Source organism: Lynx canadensis, chromosome B2 (genome assembly GCF_007474595.2).
Source record: "Lynx canadensis isolate LIC74 chromosome B2, mLynCan4.pri.v2, whole genome shotgun sequence".
NCBI classification, from domain to species: domain Eukaryota; kingdom Metazoa; phylum Chordata; class Mammalia; order Carnivora; family Felidae; genus Lynx; species Lynx canadensis.
In genome coordinates, this window is record NC_044307.1 from 41,192,522 (window position 1) to 41,212,543 (window position 20,022).

General features: G+C 46.5%; 1 protein-coding gene across 1 annotated transcript; it reads right to left on the bottom strand.

Moving 5' to 3' along the window:
• Window positions 1–5,330: 5,330 nt before the first annotated feature.
• Window positions 5,331–7,840, bottom strand: TBCC (tubulin folding cofactor C). The gene has a single exon (XM_030315527.1). It carries the CDS (start codon window positions 7,393–7,395, stop codon window positions 6,268–6,270), a length of 1,128 nt encoding a protein of 375 aa, XP_030171387.1. The 5' UTR covers window positions 7,396–7,840; the 3' UTR covers window positions 5,331–6,267.
• Window positions 7,841–20,022: the final 12,182 nt, after the last annotated feature.

Sequence of the window (20,022 nt, forward strand, 5' to 3'; positions counted from 1 at the left end):
ATTCTGAAGTTTTGCCATCACGTGGATGTTGGCTGAATTGGCCTACACTTCCCACCTCCTTCAAATCTTTCTTTCCCTTAAAAGTTGTGCCTCACAGAGATTGCAACAGCTTGACCTCAGAGATTATCTCATTCGCTTTTCTTTTTTTCTCTATCATCTCCAAATATCCTGATTCTTTTTCAAAGAAACTGAGGAAATCTCGGAAGCCTTCCCAAAGGAGGTGACATTTGGCTTGTGCATAATTTTGGCAACTGTACCTGGACTCAAGTGTGAGAACTGCTTGAGAAAAGGCCAGGAAGTATGGCAAGTGTTATGTACTGAGTTTCTTCCATTTGTTCCTCCAAATCCATTCTTCACTTTCCTCCACCCTGTTCTTGTGTCCTGGCAGATGACTGATGTGGACTGTACCAACAGACTTCCTTGCCCTACAGTTTCCAGTTGGCCTCAGCCAATGAAAGGCACCAACAGAAGACAGTGGCATTTTTTTCATTCCCGTAGTAGCCCCGTCCCTCCACCAAAGGCCGCAGCTCCTATCAGGTAGTGCTGTCTCTCTCCGGGTTCAGGTGACAGTTTTGTGCCTTCAGCCCTAGGAACGAGTGATAACAGGTATTGCCCCGTCTCTTTCTGTTTCTAAACTCTACCCACAGCTGTGTACACAGCTCCTGATTTAAGTAAGCTCTTCTCAAATTATCCATTTTGAGCGTGCCATCTGTTTCCTGCCAGGTCCCTGATTGATACAGTGTGTTTGATTAATGGGTATTAGTTCAGACTAGTTGGAGCATGAAGCGCGTGTGAGGAAACAGCAAAACATCACGTAGGCGCAGTAGGCTGGGAGCGGTGGTGAAGGGGCCTGTCTTCCAGGCAATGGGAACCTCAGGGGGGTTTAGACCAGGAGAAGCGTTTAGCAATCAGAGATGGGGAGATGAGTTAGGAGACGATTACAACTGCTATTACAGGAAGGTAACCTTTTATAATTATCAGATTGGCCGAGCACCAAAGATGTGACAGCGCAGCATGTTGATAAGGGTGTGGAGGAATAGCACTCTCAGATATCGCCAGTGAGGGCATAAACTGATAACACCTCTTTGGAAGGCAACGTGATCATATCTGTCAATGTTATAAATGTTCGTAACCTACTGAGCCAGTAATTCCTCTTCTAGGTACTTAGCCTACAGGTAATACTGCACACACGCTGAATAATTTATTGGGGCGCCTGCGTGGCTCAGTCAGTTAAGCGTCTGACTTCAGCTCAGGTCACGATCTCGCGGTCCGTGAGTTCAAGCCCGCGTCGGCCCCTGGGCTCTGGGCTGATGGCTCAGAGCCTGGAGCCTGCTTCCGATTCTGTGTCTCCCTCTCCCTCTGCCCCTCCCCCGTTCATGCTCTGTCTCTCTCTGTCTCAAAAATAAATAAACGTTAAAAAAATTTTTTTTTTTTAATTTATGTAGAAGGCTATTCGTTGTAGCATTTTCCCAATGGCTGAAGACTGGAACAACGTAAATGCCCATCAATTAGGGACTGGTCAGCAAGTATGGCACAGTCCATGGAAGGGGACGCTATGCAGCAGTTAAAGAGAATGAAATGGCTCTATATGTACTCACATGGAAGATCTCCAAATATAACGTTAGTGACAAAGGTAAGGTGTCTAATACTATACACAATATGCTTCTATTTGGGTGGGAGGATAAAAGGGTATCTTGCACTGAAGTTTGTAAATGCAAAGACCAGAAGAACAAAGGAAACCAGTACAGGACGGTTGCTTTTTGATGAGAACTGTATGGCTGGGGTCAAAGGAAGGAGGAAGATTTACTTTTTATTCTAATCTTTTTGTACCCCTGCATAAAGTATCTAGGTTTTAATATCAGTTCTAAAAACCAGACCATGAATAGCTTCCTTGGTGAAATAACACACAGCTGAAAGGCATTCGACTAAAAAACACTTTATAATAGAACATTTGAATTCCTGAGCAGAATGTTGAGCTTGTTTACCAGGTAGGTAAATGGACTCGAATTGTCTTGCTTGGTCTTGTCAGTTCTTAAAGTTCAGAGTAAATAGTATCTGCAAACTTGGAAGGCAGGCCTTTGAACAGTAACTGCTTCCTTCTGTGACTGTTGCTAATGCAAGTAGGTGGTGGGCAGAGATGTCAGGGAATTCAAACCTTGGATGGGTGGTTGATACAAATGCCTTACTTCAGGTCTTGTCTTTTCTTTTTAATTTTTTTTAATGTTTATTTATTTTTGAAGGAGAGAGAGACAGAGTGTGAGTGGGGGAGGGGCAGAGAGAGAGGAAGACACAGAATCCAAAGCAGGCTCCAGGCTCTGAGCTGTCAGCACAGAGCCCGACAGCACAGCATGTTCCAGTTCATGCTGGAACTCATGAGCTGTGAGATTATGACCTGAGCCGAAGTCAGCCGCCCAGCCGACTGAGCCACCCAGGCGCCCCACTTCAGGTCTCTTCTCAACTGGAGAGGTTATAGGGCACTACCCCACCAGGGTCCTTGGAATTTCTCTATCGTGATTGTTCTTTCGTTCATTTGACCTTCATCTGGACTGTACACTTGAGAAAGGAAGACCACGTGCTTGTTTACCATGGTATTCTTAGTGCCCAGCGCTGAACAGGTGCATAGTAGATGCTCGAATATGTGCTCAGTTGAATTGAACATGGCTTTCGGTCATGTTGCCCCTGCACCTCTTGAAACTTAAAGCTGGGTAAATAATTGACCCTTCATTTCCCCTCATCTTACTTGCAGTGTCCAAGTTATTTTCTTCATAGGAGAAGAAAAATAGTCAAATAATGTGATGAAGTTTTTGAGTTGGTGATGAGACTTTTTAATTTAATGCAATGTAATTTAACCTCTGTGATACTAGAGTAATTGCATGTTGTTTCTAACACATTGTATTACCGTGTAACATTACCCTACAAAGCTGAATCTTTTTATTGTTCTGCTTTAGTGCATTTCCTAATATAAATAAAACTTTTTTGGCAATAATAACTTCTGCATTGCAATCAGAACTTGAGCGTTAGAATTTATATGTATATTGGCCATTTCTCTTATTCATTTAAGAGGGGTTGAGACTGAAGTGATACAATGGAATACTGTACTAAATTATGTCTACAAAGACAATCATAAATGAAATTTAATAAACTCTGATTGCTTAACTAATGTGTAGTTTTATTGCTTTCCTGGAGTTGGTTTTAACGAAAATATATGGTATTTACACTTACTGGTGCAATATGCTCTCATTGTAATGACCATTAAGTTTGCTTAATAAAAAACTTACTAAAATAACTCTAATTAATGCTTTTCTGAAAAGTAATCTCGGGGCACCTGGGTAGCTTAGCTAGTTAAGTGTCTGACTCTTGATTTTGGCTCAGGTCATGACCTCACGGTTTGTGGGTTTGAGCCCTGCATCAGGCTTTGTGCTGACAGCACGGAGCTTGCTTGGGATTCTCTCTCCCTCTCTCTGCCCCTGCCCTCCTTTATGCTCTTGCTTTCTTTCTCAAAAATAAATAAACTTAAAAATCTTTTTAAAAATAAAAAGTAATCTGTACACCCAGCATTAGGATTGAACTCACCACCCAAGATCAAGAGTCACCATGCTCCAGTGACTGAGCCAGCCAGGCACCCCCTAATTAATGCTTTTAATTCAGAGGTGTGACTATAATTTTTTTCTTTTGTCAAAACAAACAAACAAACAACCAAGGCGCCTGGATGGCCCAGCTGATTAAGCGACCAACTCTTGATTTTGACTTAGGTCATGATCTCATGGTTCATGAGTTTGAATTTCGTGTCTTATCAATGCAGAGCCTGCTTGGGATTCTCTCTCTCCCTCCCTCTCTGCACCCACCCCCCCGCTTGCCCAGTCTCTATCTCTCTCAAAATAAACAAATAAAGTTAAGGAAATCATCATAGTTTAAGTTTAGGGAAAACAATAAAGTCTAACTTTCTGAAATGGCATAAAGACTGGAGAGGACAAGAACAGGCAAGATCTGCTAAGCATAGAATGGATGTGATCTGGAAGTCTGATGTTACAAACTGGCCAGCTCAAGGACCAGATGCAGACTGCAAAAAAGTTTTGCTTGGCTTGTCAAATGTTTTTAAAATGCCTAAATTTATCTTCCAAGTCACCGGTCCCCCATTCCCTATTGACTTTCTCCCAACCACCTTACTCATTGACTTTACCTGCTGGGCCCTAGTAAGCATCAAATGCCTGGAGAATGGCGACATCATTAAAAGAAGTAACAGAACTTGGGAAGGAAAGAAGTGAAAATGGAGATTTTAAGAATATATGAATTTGAAAGGCTGATGAACCCACTGACAGAACTGTCCACGTATGTTGAGAGTTGAGGCTCTAGAGAGCATGGACACAAAGAAGCTAACAGCAAAATCCTGGGCATCTCTCAAGTAAGGGCTGTAAGTCACCAGAATCACAATGACGGGGGACAATGCAAGAGAAACAGTGTGGAGCAAGGCTATGGAGGTCGGGAAGAGAGAACTTCGAAAAGATACAGGAAAGCCCAGCTGAGATTAGTTAGCATTAACTATGGCTCAAACTGCCATGATTTTGTGATTTTATTATCTATTACAAACTGCATGGATTTTTTTTAGATGCAACTAGTTAACGGTCCTTTAAAAGTGCAGTCCACAAAAATGAATCGCAAGCCCGTTAGTGCCAGAAGCATGGCTTTTCCTGAAGGGCACCTGGTGTTAAACTATCAGTCTTTAGGAGCATAGTTTTCCTAGTCCCCGTTTCTTTCTAATGTGAAGATATGTTTGAGAATTTCATTACATGTTGTCTTTTTCTTACCAGCATTAATTCTCCTGAGCAATAGATTTTTTTAATCTCTCCTCTTTGGAGATGTTGCAAACTGTGAAACTGATTAGGATTCTGTTTCAAGTCAGCTAATAGCCGAGGGGGGAAAAAAATTCTGGTTTCACCTCCATCTAAAGAATAGAGCTTGGCAGGCCACATTTTTTTACTGGCTTCATTTCTGCCTCATTGACTCTACCCTTGTTCCTCCTTCTCATTTGTTATCTTGTTACATTTCACACATCCAAAAAGCCACCTTAAGTCCTTTTTTGGAACAAGCCAGAACATATAAATATTAAACATATACTTAAGGTACGATAAGCACTTTAATACTTATGGTCATTATTAAATTCAAATCATGTCTACAGATACAAGGCACTAGACCCCAAAAAGCTTTTCGAAACTCTTAGAACTTTCCATTTAAGAATATGGGTGAGAACATAGAGCAAAAACCAAATTTATAATAGTACCCAATCACAGCAAAATTTGAGTGGAAAAAATTAAGACTCGGCTATACGTTTCTGTGTGAAGATATGTAACATTTATTCCTGAGAATTTAGGAAAAGCAATTTGCCCTCTTTAATGACTCCGGAAAGCTCTCTTTCCAACTCAACTAACGCTATTCAAAATCAGTATGTTCCAGGGGTTGAGAAGGTGGGCTCTGGAGCCAGACCACCTGGTTTCCCAGTCCCCTTGAGCTGTGTGACTCTGGCAACTCACCTACCTCACTTGAAAAATGGTGTTCACAGAACCTACCTAAGATTTTCTGGACTAAACGTCGTGTTTACATGAGTCAGGTGCTTAGAATAGTGTCTACAACCTTTTAAGTGAACAAAAAATCTGGTAGCTATAATTATTTTGGTTTCACAGTTGGTAAGCCTCATGAGTCTCCTGGGGTCAATGCCAAAACTTTGGATCCAAACAAGTCGATGAGTAGCTGGATTCCGGAAGCCCAAGCTAATGTGTACCTGAAGACCAGAGTCCTTCCACCGCCCTGCTGAGTAATACCTATGGAAGTGAAAGTTTCAAGTCAAGAGCTCTCAAGGGCTAGTGTTTTCAGGTTTGATAACATACTTCCACATTAACTGCCTCCTACTAGAGCCCTACAAATTCATTTATTAAGTATTTATTGAGGGTCTACTTTATCATGCAGTAAGTTTTAAGTACACAAAGCATTAATAACCAACATACACGGACACTCTTTACCTCTGTTTCAAACTATCATAGTCAATTAATTAAAGCTACTACACATTACCAAAAGAGCAAAAATGCTTCAAAGTGTTAGGCCTGTTGTGAATTTAACGGAAATCACAAGTAGGAGCCTAACACAATCTCAAGGCTGAAAATACCGAAAACATACAAAGCGTGATAACAGTAAGTAAACTTTGAGATCCCAGTAGCAGGAGTCGGTCCCACATGGGAAGTATTTGGTAGGAGTGAAGAATATAGTGACAACTGCTTAGTCCCACTGGACCATTCGCTCTTCTTCAGGAAGAATACTCCAGTTTGGGGAGGCCATATCCCGGGCCAGCCAGTTAAAATCGTCGACGTCGTTCCAGTTATTTTTGCTCCTATCTAAACCAGAGCCCTCGAAGTCCTTGTCGATACCCGGGTAGCTCCAGGTATAAGGGGCGAACTGGATCCCGCTACAGTCTTCCACGATGGCCCTGCTGGTCACCTGCAAGAAGATGCGGGTGTCTCTCGTAGTGTGTACGCGCAGCTGTTGGCAGGCCACGGCCAGCACGCAATCACTGCAGTCCTCCAGGAACACAGAGGTGGACACTGGGCCGCAGAGCACCGTGCAACTTCGGGCTTTGGCCAGCCGCAGGGTGTTGGGATTGCCATACAGTCTGACTGTGCATTTGCTCAGTTCGGTCAAAAGAACGTCACGCTGGTGCAGCTCCTCTGCCCTCTTCTCCAAGACTTGGGACTCCACGTTGGAGAAGCCGAAGACCCAGCTGGAGCCGATGCCTCCCTCCTCCTTCAAGGGCGGCGGGGAGGCCAGGATGCCTTCCGCCGCCGGGGCTCCAGGAGCGGAGTCTACTTTGGCGGCCGAAGCAGCGTCCTTCCTCCGGGTCTTGAAAGCGAAACGCTTCTTGGGCTGCAGCTCCTGGCGCCGCTCGGCCAGGGTCGTCTGTAGCCGCGTCAGCGCCTCCTGTCCCTGCCGCAGGTCGTAGGCGGCCAGGAACAAAACCGAGTCGTTGACAAGTTTCTGCAGGCCCTGGAGCCGAGCGGCCGCCTCCTCCAGCCGCTCCATGGATTCTCCGCCCTCCAGAAGCTCTTCCACGGCCGCTCGCTCCCGAGCGAAGGCGGCAGCGAAAAAGTCGCTTTTCTCCTCCTCCACCTCCTGGTTCTGCCGCTTTTGCTTCCGCCTTTCCACCTCCAGTTGACGCTCTTGCTCTCGTCTCTGAAGCCGCTCAGGCACCAGGCTCCGGTCCCGCTGCGACCCCACGGCCCCATTCGCCGCCGCAGCGGAGCAACCAGCAGTCTCCATCTTGACTTCAAGCTTCCTTTCTCCTGCCTTGCTTCCTCCTGGCGCGCCCTGCGAGAGGCCTCCCACCAACGCGTCCTGTGATTGGCCGGACATGCTTACGTCAGCCCCGGCCTTATTTTCTTAGCCCATTGGCTCCTCCGCGTCGGAGAGGGCGGGGATATGAGGCGGGGCCGATTGACAAGGGGGGTGGGGAGACAAAGGTCCTTGTGGATGGGTGGGGTGGGAGACAGGAGGGGGAAGCTTTTTTTCCTCTTAAAGGGGCAGGACTTATATCCGGGATTGTGGGGTGAGTTGCAGCAGCGGCAGCTGCACATGTGGGTTTGTTTATAAGAACAAGGTTAGAAACTCGCAGGCCTCCCCCTCCCCCCAGCTCCTCCCTACTACCCCCTTACAGGCCGGAGATCCGCTACTGGTGGGGGGAATGTGTGCGTATGGTGGGTGGGGGGACAGGTAGTGGTGAGAAAGATGGAGGGGGGGTGGAATATTGCACCGCCCGGCCCGCGTCGGAGGAAGCGGCAGCTGGAACAGCTGGCTAGGGAGCCGCTTGCATGCCTCTGGTTTTTTCTTTTCCCTTCCACCACCCCCTCCCCCAACCCATTCCTGCCGCCCCCAAACCCTCATTCTACCCGCCTTCCCCCCCTCAGCCGCTGCAGTTCCGCGTGGCCTGGGTCTCCTGGATTCCCGCAGGCACTTACGGGGGCGGGAGTAGGCGAGGGGCACTGGGATGGGAGAGACTGGGTTTCTCACTGCAACCGGGTTCCGGGGACCCAGGGGCAGTCTAAAAACGGATTACTATTTTTTTTGGCCAATTGCTGCAGTCGGAGGGGTGGGGGCGGGGGAGGGTGAGATTCCACACCCCCTTCCTCTTCCTCCCACGTCCTCCCCCCCTTCGAGGTCAGTCGCTCTGCAGCTGCGCGCCGCTGGCCGCGCGGGGGTGAGACCCGAGCCCGGGGTTCTGCTGCTCTCCCGTGGGACCGTCGGTCTTTAGGAAAGCGTTGGGGGAAATGTTACATTATTTCTAGGGTGGTGGGAGGGATTTGTCACCGGAAGTGAATGAGCCTAGCCTAAAGTCGGGATCAGCCGGAGGTGTGAGTGGGCAGCCAAGCCGGCGCAGTCAGTAGCAAAACGCAGGGCCACCGGCCGGCTGAGAGCGGGGACGCCGCGGGCTGCGGGCGCACGGCAACCTCGCGTGCTCGGGACAGCCCGGGGAGCGCAGGGCGCGCCTTTGACCGCGCCCGCCTTGCCAGGCTTCGGTTTCACCCTGATCTCCACCCTCGTTCGCAGCCTCCCATCGTTGCTAATTGGGGTATTTGCCCAAGAAACTGTCCGTTGAAAATTCACTGATACACCTGCATTTTGATGCATAGAAAGATGGGAGGAAACGAGAGAATTACGACTTATTTCCAGTTTTTCACGCCCCACTCTCCTCTTTCCGTTCCCACTTAAAACAGCAAAACACACGTAAATTCCCTTATTTTTCCACTGAAAGCAAGCACACATCGCACTGTTGGGCAAATTGTGCGTCCCGGGGGGATAGGGGTGGGGGTCCCGGTGTTTGTGTGTGCAGCAGATGGGAACCGGGGTGCTGAAAAAATCCTGTGCTTAACGCTTGTAGTATGTATTCTTCGTTTTCGTTCGCTTTGTTTTCATGTGCAGACTAGACGAGGCTTTTTGTGTGGTTTGGTTATGAGGCTGGTGAAAGAAATATAGCTGGTTAACTTGTCTAAGCCATACGGAGGCGTACAATAGCTGCGTCATTTTATGAAAAGTTGATTTAACCAAGGAAGGTTTAAAGAAGATTTATTTTGCTAGGGGGAACGACCCCCAAAACAAAAACCTGACTTGCCTCCCTTAAGTTTTTCAGCAATTGAATCTGTCCCACTCAAGTTTGGAGCCAACCGAGGTTTACTGGAGCTGCAGGTGCAGTGAGGCAACATTTCTGCATTAGCCATAGTGGACTATGGGTGGTCGTTAGTGTCTGTATCAGAGGTGGAATTGAATGTCATTAAGCCTTCCCAAGAGCTTCATTTCTGCCCCCAAACAGGTTTTGGCATAGAGGCCAAGAGACTTTGGAAGTTTTTGAATATTTTAAGTTGGGCAGTTCAAACTTTTATGAGAAGAGGTAAAGGACAAAAAGGGACAGGTTGTTGGAGGCAGTTTCAAAGACCGATGTTGGGCCTGCGTGGGAATGGACAGTGGTCAGTGGTGTGGTCATCATGAAGGATTGGCTTGACTGTTCTTTACATACCCCAGCACAGCTGCAAGCCAAGGTAGGTAGGTGGTCAGAACATGAATATAAAGCTACGTTTCTATGTTCAAAAGCAATAGGAGGGTTATAAAACTGCCAGCAGTGCCGGACTGTATTTGTGTCTTTTTTCTGACATTTGAGGGCAGACAATTCAGTGTGCATCCTTGAAATGGATCCCAGCTCCTGGGAGGTAAGTGCCTGTTGAGTGGAAGGAAAGAGGGTGATGTATTACAACGATGTGAAATGTGGCAAAAGGCAAGCAGCTTGAGAGTTCTGAATCCTACTTTCATAACCTTCAGGAGTTTGTGAATCAAGTACTACCCCTCTTCTAGACATCTTGAAAGAATTCTAAGGTATTACAGACTTTAAAAATTATTTAACAAAAATTTATGGTTTGTGGTTCTATTTGTTAGATTTACTTTATAAGAAGATCCTGAAATTTTCAAGCATAGGAAAGGGGACAGTAGAGGTGATGTGTATGTATCACCCAAGCTTCAACAATTACCAACTGACAGTCCGATTTCTTCTGAATCTCTGACCACTTACACACCCCATCACCCTGATTATTTTACAGCAAATCCCAAACATTATATTATTTCATATTTCATAATCTATAAATATTTCAATATGTCTCTCAAAATAATGAGGACTACCTTTTCAAAGTTTACTTATTTATTTTGAGAGAGTGAAAGAGAGTGTGCACAGGGAGGGGCAGAGACACAGGGAGAGAGAATCCTAGGCAGAGAGAATTCCATGCAGTGTGGAACCCAATGCGGGGCTTCATCTCGTGAACAGTGAGATCGTGGCCTGAGCTGAAGTCGAGAGTCAGATGCTTAAAGCGACTGAGCCACTCAGGCGCCCCTACCTTTTTAAGACATAACCACATATGGGGTGCCTGGGTGGCTCAGTCGGTTAAATGTCTAACGTCAGCTCAGGTCATGATCTCATGGTTCGTGGCTTCGAGCCCCGCGTCGGGCTCTGTGCTGACAGCTCAGAGCCTGGAGCCTGCTTCGGATTCTGTGTCTCCCTCTCCCTCTGCGCCTCCCCTGCTCATACTCTGTCTCTCAAAAATAAATAAAACATTTTCAAAAATAATTTAAAAAAACCATAACCGCATATCACCACACTCCAAAAAAGTAGTGATATTTCCTTATCATCAGAGTTCCAGTCTATATTCATATTTCCTTGATTATCCTATAATTTCCCCATTTTAACTTATTTATTGAATAAGGAGCCAAAAAAGTTCCATATAATGTGTCTAGCTGATATGTTCCTTAAATCACTTTTAATCACTTTTAAATCCTGCCCCCCTACCAATTGTTTTGTTAGAAAAGCCTGATTATTATTAGTTCAGTAGAGTTTCCCAAGTCTGGATTTTGCTGGTTATGTCTCCATACTGTGTTAGATGTTAAGTATTTGTCGTATTCATTTGATCTTGTAATGTCATAAAGTGAATGTTTATGTATTTATGCTGCAGGAAATGAAAGTATCTCAGTACAGAAGACAGTTTTTGGGTGTCTAGGCAGCCAGGAGTAAGTCCTTTTGCTGTTCTGTGGAGTTTATCAGAGACCCTGTGTAGATGAGAGATACCAGGCAAATAAACAGTTCCAGGCCGTTTTCTGGTAGCTCAGTTCCAAAAGAGGCGGTATCTTTCAGCAGACGTTGACTATTGGATATAAAGCACTCATTAAAGAGCTCTCCACGCAAGTGTCAAATGTTAGGCAAATTTTCCAACTTTCCGGACCATGAAAGATGACCGCGTGAAGGCATGTGCTGTCCTTGAAAAGACACCACGTTGGTCTGGGAAGCAGGACAGGAGCAGGCCCCTTCCTTCCACCTTTGCCCCTGGCTCTCATATGCTCTTCAAAACCCTTCTTTTTCTGGAACTGTTTTCATCATTGTGCATCTAATGCCTAGCCCAGAGGCTGGCACCGTTCATTAAGCCAGCATCAGTTTATGAAGCACTTACTGTGCCCCACCCCTCCCCCACTGAGCCCAGGGAGGCCCTCAGGCTGCCAAGGTGAATAAAGACAGGCATAGCCTCTTTCCTCTTGGGGAGGCCTAACCTGGGCAGATAATGGCACAAATATGTAAAATTGTAACAGTGACAGTGTTACAGAGGAAAAGAGGAACAGTGAGTGCCTCCAGGGGGAGGTTTGACCTTGCTGGGGAGGTCGGTGAAGGCTTCCTTGGGGGTTGAGCTGAGGCTGGAAGGGTGACCAGGAATCGATAAGGAGAAGTGAGTGAACACTGGAAAGTGTCTTCTAGATGTATGGGCTCATGGAGTCACTGGTGACTTTGTGGAGAGCTGTGCCAGAGGACTGCTGTGGGCAGGAGGCATACCACACGAGTGTGAGCAGGGATGGAACGCCGTAACCGAGCTAGTGAGACAAAGATAAGTCTTTGGAGAAGTTTGACCATGAGGGGGAAGGGCCACTAGCTGGGGGTTGGGAGGAAGCCAGTGAGGTGGTTTTTTTTACAGAGAAAACATAGGTTCATAATACAAGGATCCTGAAAAGGCTGGTGGGGGCAGGGGGAAGGGGGGCTGGGGGCGTTGGGGAGAGGGAGGCTGGGGTGGGGAGTGGGGGCTGTCGGATCCAAAGCACAGGTGCAAGGATCAGCCCTAGATAGAGAGCTGAGGCAGATTCTCTATTGCAAGGCTGTTTTAACTTTTTATTGTGCATGTTTCCCAACATACACAAACTTTTTGACCTCAACCCACAGTCACAGATACATGGTAACTGAAACAGAAGCTTTAAGAAACAGTAAATACTCTTACTGTGTGCAATAGATACTATTTTCTATTCTACTTACTGCCTTTCAAAAATGCTGATCAAGGCCCCCTACATTAAACTGCAGCGTTTTTTCTTTTGTAAGGTTTATGTATTTATTTTGAGAGAGAGAGCATGAGCAAGGGAGGGGTGGGGGGGTGGGGGGGGTGGGGGGGGTGGGGGGGGTGGGCGAGGGCAGGGGGGGAGAGAATCCCAAGCAGGCTCCATGCCCAGCGCAGCATGGAGCCAGAGGTGGCTCAGTCTCTCAAAGACAGTGAGATCTTGAGCTGAAATCAAGAGTCAGACGGACTAAGCCACCCACTACCTCCTAAACTGCAGTTTAAACATGCCACATCAGCAGGGAGGGTGCAGCTATAGGGAAATTTGTATGTTTGGTAATTGGCAGATGAGTCAGATGGTTTCTGGGTTCTCTGTAAAAGTAGGCAGTGAGGGGCGCCTGTGTGGCTCAGTTAAGTGTCCAAATAGCTCAGGTGATGATCTCATGGTTCTTGAGGTTCTTGAGTTCGAAACCCGCATTGGGCTCTGCGCTGACAGCTCGGAGCCTGCTTGGGATTCTCTCTATCCCTCTCTCTCTCTGCCCCTCCCCTTCTTTCTCTCTGTCTAGAAAAGAAACAAAATTGGGGGAGTAATAGGTAATTAGGTTTATCCCCCCCCAGCTTTATTGACATATAATTTGATAAATAACACCGTGTGAATTTAAGATATACAACGTGATGGTTTGAGATATATATTGCAAAGTGATAACCACAATACGTTTAGTTAACATATCTATCACCTCACATAGTTACCTTTTCTGTATGTGTCTGGTGAGAACTTTTTTTTTTTAATTTTTTTTTTTAACGTTTATTTATTTTTGAGACAGAGAGACAGAGCATGAACGGGGGAGGGTCAGAGAGAGGGAGACACAGAATCCGAAACAGGCTCCAGGCTCTGAGCTGTCAGCACAGAGCCCGACGCGGGGCTCGAACTCACGGACCGCGAGATCGTGACCTGAGCTGAAGTCGGCCGCTTAACCGACTGAGCCACCCAGGCGCCCCTGTTGAGAACTTTTAAAATCTACTCTCGAGCCGCCTGGGTGGCTTAGTCAATTAAGCGTCTGACTTCTGCTCAGGTCACGATCTCACAGTTGGGTGGGTTTGAGCGCCACATCGGGCTCTGTGCTGACAGCTCAGAGCTTGGAGCCTGCTTCGGATTCTGTGTCTCCCTCCTACTCCCCCAGCCCCCGCCGTGCACACGCACTCTCCTTCTCTCAAAAAATGAATAAACATTTTAAAATTTTAAAATAATAAAAACAAAAGATCTACTCTCATAGCAACTTTCAATAGATGATACAATTAACTATAATCAGCATGCTGTACATCACGTCTCCAGAACTTACCCATCTTATACCTGGAAGTTTGTACCCTTTGAGCATCTTCACCCATCCCTCCACCCCCTGACTTTTAAAAGCATAATCTACATTTGCTATGACTAGTTTCTCAGTTATCCTTCCCTCCTCAGCCCCTTCCCCTACGACTTCTGCCTCTGCCACTTTATTTGAAAGTGAGAGTGCCCACCTCCCTCCTACCTTCAAATCCATTGCTGTTTGTAGCTCAAAGCACTCGAATACCCCTTCTTGAAGCACGGCTCCCTGGTTCTGTCTTAGTCCCCTGTCCACCCCAGATCACTGCTGCTTCTTGTCTCCCTGACAGACTGAGAGAGAGAGAGAGAGAGAGAGAGAGAGAGAGAGAGAGAGAGAGAAACAGAGAGAATCCCAAGCAGACTCCACGCCCAGTGCAGCATGGAGCCAGAGGCGGGGCTGGATCTCTCAAGGACAGTGAGATCTTGACCTCAGCTGAAATCAAGAGTCAGACCGACTGAGCCAGGTTTCTCTCCCAGTACCCCTCTTCTCACTCGTCTCACCTCCTTGACCAGCTTACCATCTCCTTGGCCTGCTGTCCATGTGCTGACCACCTCTCTGATGCTTACCTCCTCCTCCACCTCTCTCCTGAACCCAACCCTGAACTGCCAGTACCTTTCTAGATATTGCCATGTAACCATTTACTATCCTTGTAACTGTCTTCTATCCAAAATACATCATCTTAAGTAGATGGCCTAAAATGAAGTCCTTATTGCCCCAGTGGTGTCCTTTTTCTTCTGTGTGTAAGTTTCAATCCTATTTTGCTGCATGACCATCCCCAAACTCACCGGCTTAACAGTAATTTATTATTTTTCACAGTTCTGTGGGCTCAGCTGGGGCTGGAGGCCCCAAGACTGCCTCACTCCCAAGTCTGGGGCCTTGGTGCTGGCTGTCGCCTGGTGCAACTCACTGCTCGGCCTCTCTCTCACGCTTGGTCTCTTAGCACGCGGTAGTTCGAGCTTAAGCTTTGCGTGCTGGCTGGCTTCCAAGGGAGCACAGGCAGATGCCACGAGCCTCTTAAGGCTCGGACCGGAGTTGGTACCGTGTCACTTCCAGTGCAGTCATGGGGTCAAAGCAAATCACAAGGCCAGCGCAATTCAACAGGAGGAGAAACAGACTCCGCCTCTTGAAGGGTGGAACAGCAGTCACTCAGGTGGAAGGGATTGGCAGCCGTCTTTGCAGACGACCCACCATGCTGTGTGTGTGTGTGTGTATAAATATATAAGTCGTTTTGTTAAATCTTACATGGCATTTACCGTGTGCCAGGTGATGGCTGCGCACCTGCATGTATTACCTCATTCAGTTGAAACATGCCCGTGATGTAGGTACTATTGTTATCCCCATTTAACGGATGGATAACTGAAGAAGCGACAGTGACTTCCTCGGGACCAAGAGCTACTAAGTGGCAGAGCTAAGATTCGAAGTGGGTCAGCCTAGTTCCTGGGTCCAAGCTTTTTAACACCACCCGTCTGATCATGATACCACACCCGATTGTACTGACAGCGCGTCAGTGGGCTTCCGAGCCCTGTACCTCCCCAGCCACGTCTCCCACCGTCGCCTTTACTCCAGCCACACCAGACCCTGCCAGGACACCTACACGCCATGCCCGCTGCTTCCATTTGTACCTGCCGCACTTACTTAATCACCACCGACCGTAGGCTTGGCCCTTTGCTAGGTGCTGAACACACACACACGGCTCCCTTGGAGCTTACAGCCTAAACGAGGGACACGGACAATGTCGGGTGATACATACTAAAACAGGGGAAATCTTGGGCGTACTCAGATCACACACAGTAACCTAACCCAGACCAGGGGAATGGGGTGGGGGGATGTCTTTTAGTAAATCGCAGCTGCATCCTGCAAAATGAGCGATCTCCAGCCAGGAGAAGGGAGAAAGCAGTCACTCGTGCATGCCTTTCCGCAGATACTCATAGAGCGCCAACTATGATCTGGGCACCGTTCTAGGTACTAGGAATGCAGCAGTGAAAAAGACAGGAAGTCCCTGGCTTGATGGCCAGCAAGCTAGAAGAGCTCCAGTGCCTCTAAACAGAGACAGGGCATGTGTAACAAACCTGGACGTGAGAAAAAGAGCAACGTCCTCAACCCTGGTTGCCCGTTAGTACCTATGGAAGGCTTTACAAAATCCTGATGCCCACGGCCTTCCCATGAATAGTTCAGTCATAACCCCTGGGAGTGAGACCTGGCCACTGTTTTTTTTCTTTTTTTTTTAATGTTGATTTATTTCTAAAGAGATAGAGTGCGAGCTGGGGAGGGACAGAGAGAGAGGGAGACATGAAACCCAAAGCAGGCTCCAGGCTCTGAGCTATCAGCCCAGAGCCCGACGCGGGGGCTTAAACCCACGAGCCCTGAGATCGTGACCTGAGCCGATGTCGAGGCTTAACCGACTGAGCCACCCAGGCACTCCATACACTGGTATTTTTTGAAGCTCCCCATGTGGTTCCAGTGGGCAGCCAGGGTTGTAAGCCACCGCGTTAGGGGACCTGTGGCCCATGGAAGCCGGAAGTGGAGATCAGAGTTGAGGTTAGAGTAGTGAGCAGGGGCCAGACCGCCAAGGGTCTTGTAAATCCCGTCAGGCGGTTTTGGCTTAATCTTGAAAGCACTGGGAACTTTCAGCAGGATTTCAGCAGGGTAATGGCAGAATCAGATTCTTTTTCTTTCTTTTTTTTCTTTAACAAAGGATCAGGCTGGATGCTCTGTGTGGAATAGATTCACTTGGAGCGAAAGTAACAGTATGAGTTTGGAAGCTGTTGTAGGAGCCCAGGAGAAGTAGAGATACAGGAGTATGGTGATGGGTGAGGACAGAGAAGGAAGGGGTAATGTGTGAGAGATTTAAGAGACTACACAGGACTCTGACTCACTGGAAGTGAGGGATAAAGGAGGGCAGAGAATTGTGGAAGGTACTGGCTTGAGGAGCTGGGTCCATGGTGATCCTAGTACAAGAGACAGTGAACCAGGGAAGATCGTGTTTGGAAAGAGCTGGTACGTCCATTTGCGACCTGCTGCTTGCTTTCTTGTCCTGCTGCCTGTGATCCTATGCTTAATCTCTATTTGACAGCACTCGCCTCCTACGAGACCTATTTTACACACCTCTTCCAGGAAGCCTATCAGGATTATTCCTTCCATTGGCTCTGGATGAATGTTTATCAGGTTGTAAAGTCAGTATCTATTTACAGATATGTATTCTACAGCTTGGGCTTCTCCAAGCACAGAAGTGTTTTATTCCATGCTGTCTGCGTAGCACAGTGCCCAGAGCGCAGGAAGTGCACGATAAATAGATGTTAAATAGATGAGTTGATGGCTGAAGAGCTGGGTCAGAAACAGGAGTTCTCCTAGGACTGTGATTAGAAGTGGGTCAGGGGCTTCTGGTTCTCATTTCTAGGGTAAGGGACAGACAGAGTCCAGGGGCAAAAGAGGGTATTTGCTGAGCTGATCAGTAAAGAGGCTGAGTTAGAAGCACCAAAACTGTTGACTATAAAATAGAGAGACATATAATCAGCTATCTAAATTGTCTTTTAATAAATGCAGGATGGGGTATTAAGAAGGGCACTTGTTGGGGCGCCGGGGTGGCTCAGTCGGTTAAGCATCCGACTCCTGACTTCAGCTCATGTCATGATCTCACAGTTTGTGACTTCCAGCCTGGCATCAGGCTCTGTGCTGACGGTGTGGAGTCTGCTTGGGATTCTCTCTCTCCCTCTGTCTCTCTATCCCTCCCCCACTCATGCTCTGTCTCTTTCTCAAAATAAATAAATAAACTTAAAAAAAAAAAGAAAAAAGGAGGGTACTTGTTGTGATGAGCATTGGGTGTTCTGTGTAAATGATGAATCACTAAATTCTACTCCTGAAACCAATATTACACTATATGTTAACTAACTAAAATTTATTTTTATTTATTTTTTTATTTTTTTTAACGTTTATTTATTTTTGAGACAGAGAGAGACAGAGCATGAACGGGGGAGGGTCAGAGAGAGGGAGACACAGAATCTGAAACAGGCTCCAGGCTCTGAGCTGTCAGCACAAAGCCCGACGCGGGGCTCGAACTCACGAACCACGAGATCATGACCTGAGCCGAAGTCGGCCGCTTCACCGACTGAGCCACCCAGGCGCCCCTTAACTAACTAAAATTTAAATAAAAATTTGGGGAAAAATTGTCTTTTGAATATAATTTCGAATTCCTTTTGTGGCAAAGGCATGTAAATCTTTTAAAGCTTCCCTGCATGTGTTCTTTCTCTTATGTCTCTTCCTGTCAGTAAAGTGGGGTGATGGTAAAAAGTAGACAGATCCGAGTTTAAATTCTGATTACTAGCTGTGTGACGTTGAGCATGGTACGTAACCTCTCTGAGCTCAATTTCCCCCAACGGTAAAGTGGGGGGAAAGAAAGATCTATTTCTCCCAGGATTGTCGTGATGTGAAATGAGGTAATAAAATAATGTGTGGGAAAAGTACCAAGCATTGGGCCAGGCCTGTAGTAGGCCCCTGACAATTGCCAGGTTCCTTTCTGCCTTCCGGTTGCTGACCTTTGTTCCTTAGCACCTACTTCCCAGCCCTCTAGACAAGTGGTGGGACCAGAATGTGCTATGTGCATGTGACCTTCTCAGAAAGGGCCCTTTAGGGGCGCCTGGGTGGCGCAGTCAGGTCTGCGTCTGACTTCAGCCAGGTCACGATCTCGTGGTCTGTGAGTTCGAGCCCCGCGTCGGGCTCTGGGCTGATGGCTCAGAGCCTGGAGCCTGTTTCCGATTCTGTGTGTGTCTCTCTCTCTCTCTGCCCCTCCCCCGTTCATGCTCTGTCTCTCTCTGTCCCAAAAATAAATAAACATTGAAAAAAAAAAAATTTTTTTTTAAAAATTAAAAAAATAAAAAAAAAAAAGAAAGGGCCCTTTAATGTCCAGCCTTTCTGCAATTCTGGGGCATATTTAGGCAGACTTTGCATGCAAATAGTGTTGCAAAAGAAAACCAGAGAAATCTAGAAAGAGGGAGCCGGACAAGGTCTGCTGGACCCTTTAAAACCAGGACAAAAGCTAGCTTATAGTTTAAGAAAAAAATAAGGATACGCCGTGATTTTTTTTTTTATGACAATTAATTCAGTTTGAAGAACTATACTGAGAGATCATATCATTTTTTTCTCTCTCTTTCTGTTTTTTAAGTATTTCTTTTATGATCGCCTACCTGAAATCTTTACTTTGGGGAAACCACTGATCTAATCTTACCTCACCTTACAGGGAGTGTAAAACAGTTGTATGTTATGTAATATTAATGGCTATTTTCTCAAACACTAAACTCTCTGTAGACACCATAAGGGCTGTGGTCGTGTCTACCGTTTTTTCTATTCCATAATCCCATCATGCTTGGCATGAAAGGCTCACAATAATTACCTGTCAGAGGAATAAATGAATTATTCAGCCCGGGTGCTTTAGAATCCTAGTTTTTTGTTTTTGTTTGTGTTTTTTTCAAGATCCAAAAACCAGTTTCTTTTTAAATTACATATGTGTGTATATAATGTTTTTATTTATTTTTTATTTTTTTTTTAACGTTTATTTATTTTTGAGACAGAGAGAGACAGAGCATGAACGGGGGAGGAGCAGAGAGAGAGAAAGGGAGACACAGAATCGGAAGCAGGCTCCAGGCTCCGAGCCATCAGCCCAGAGCCCGACGAGGGGCTCGAACTCACGGACCGCAAGATCGTGACCTGAGCTGAAGTCGGACACTTAACCGACTGAGCCACCCAGGCGCCCCTATAATGTTTTTATTTAAATTCCAGTTAGTTAACATACAGTGTAACATTCGTTTCAGGTGTACAATATAGTGATTCAACACTTCATACCACACCTGGTGCTCATCACAACAAGTGCACGCTTTAATCCCCATCACTTACTTTACCCATCCCCCTGCCCACCCCCCCTCTGGTAACCATCAGTTTGTTCTCTGTCGTGAAGGGTCTGTTTCTTGGTTTGCCTCTCTCTCTTCTTTTTTTGTCCCTTTACTCATTCGTTTGTTTCTGAATTTCTGCATATGAGTGAAATGATATGGTATTTGTCTTTTTCTAACTGACTCAGCATTGCACTCTCTGGCTCCATCCATGTCACTGCAAATGCCAAGATTTCGTTCTTTTTACGGCTGAATCATACATATTCCGTTGTATATATACCTCATCTTCTTCATCCCTTCATCAGTCAATGGCAACTTGGGCTGTTTCCATAATTTGGCTATTGTAAATAATGCTGCTATAAACGTCAGGGTGCATATATCCCTTTGAATTCGTATTTT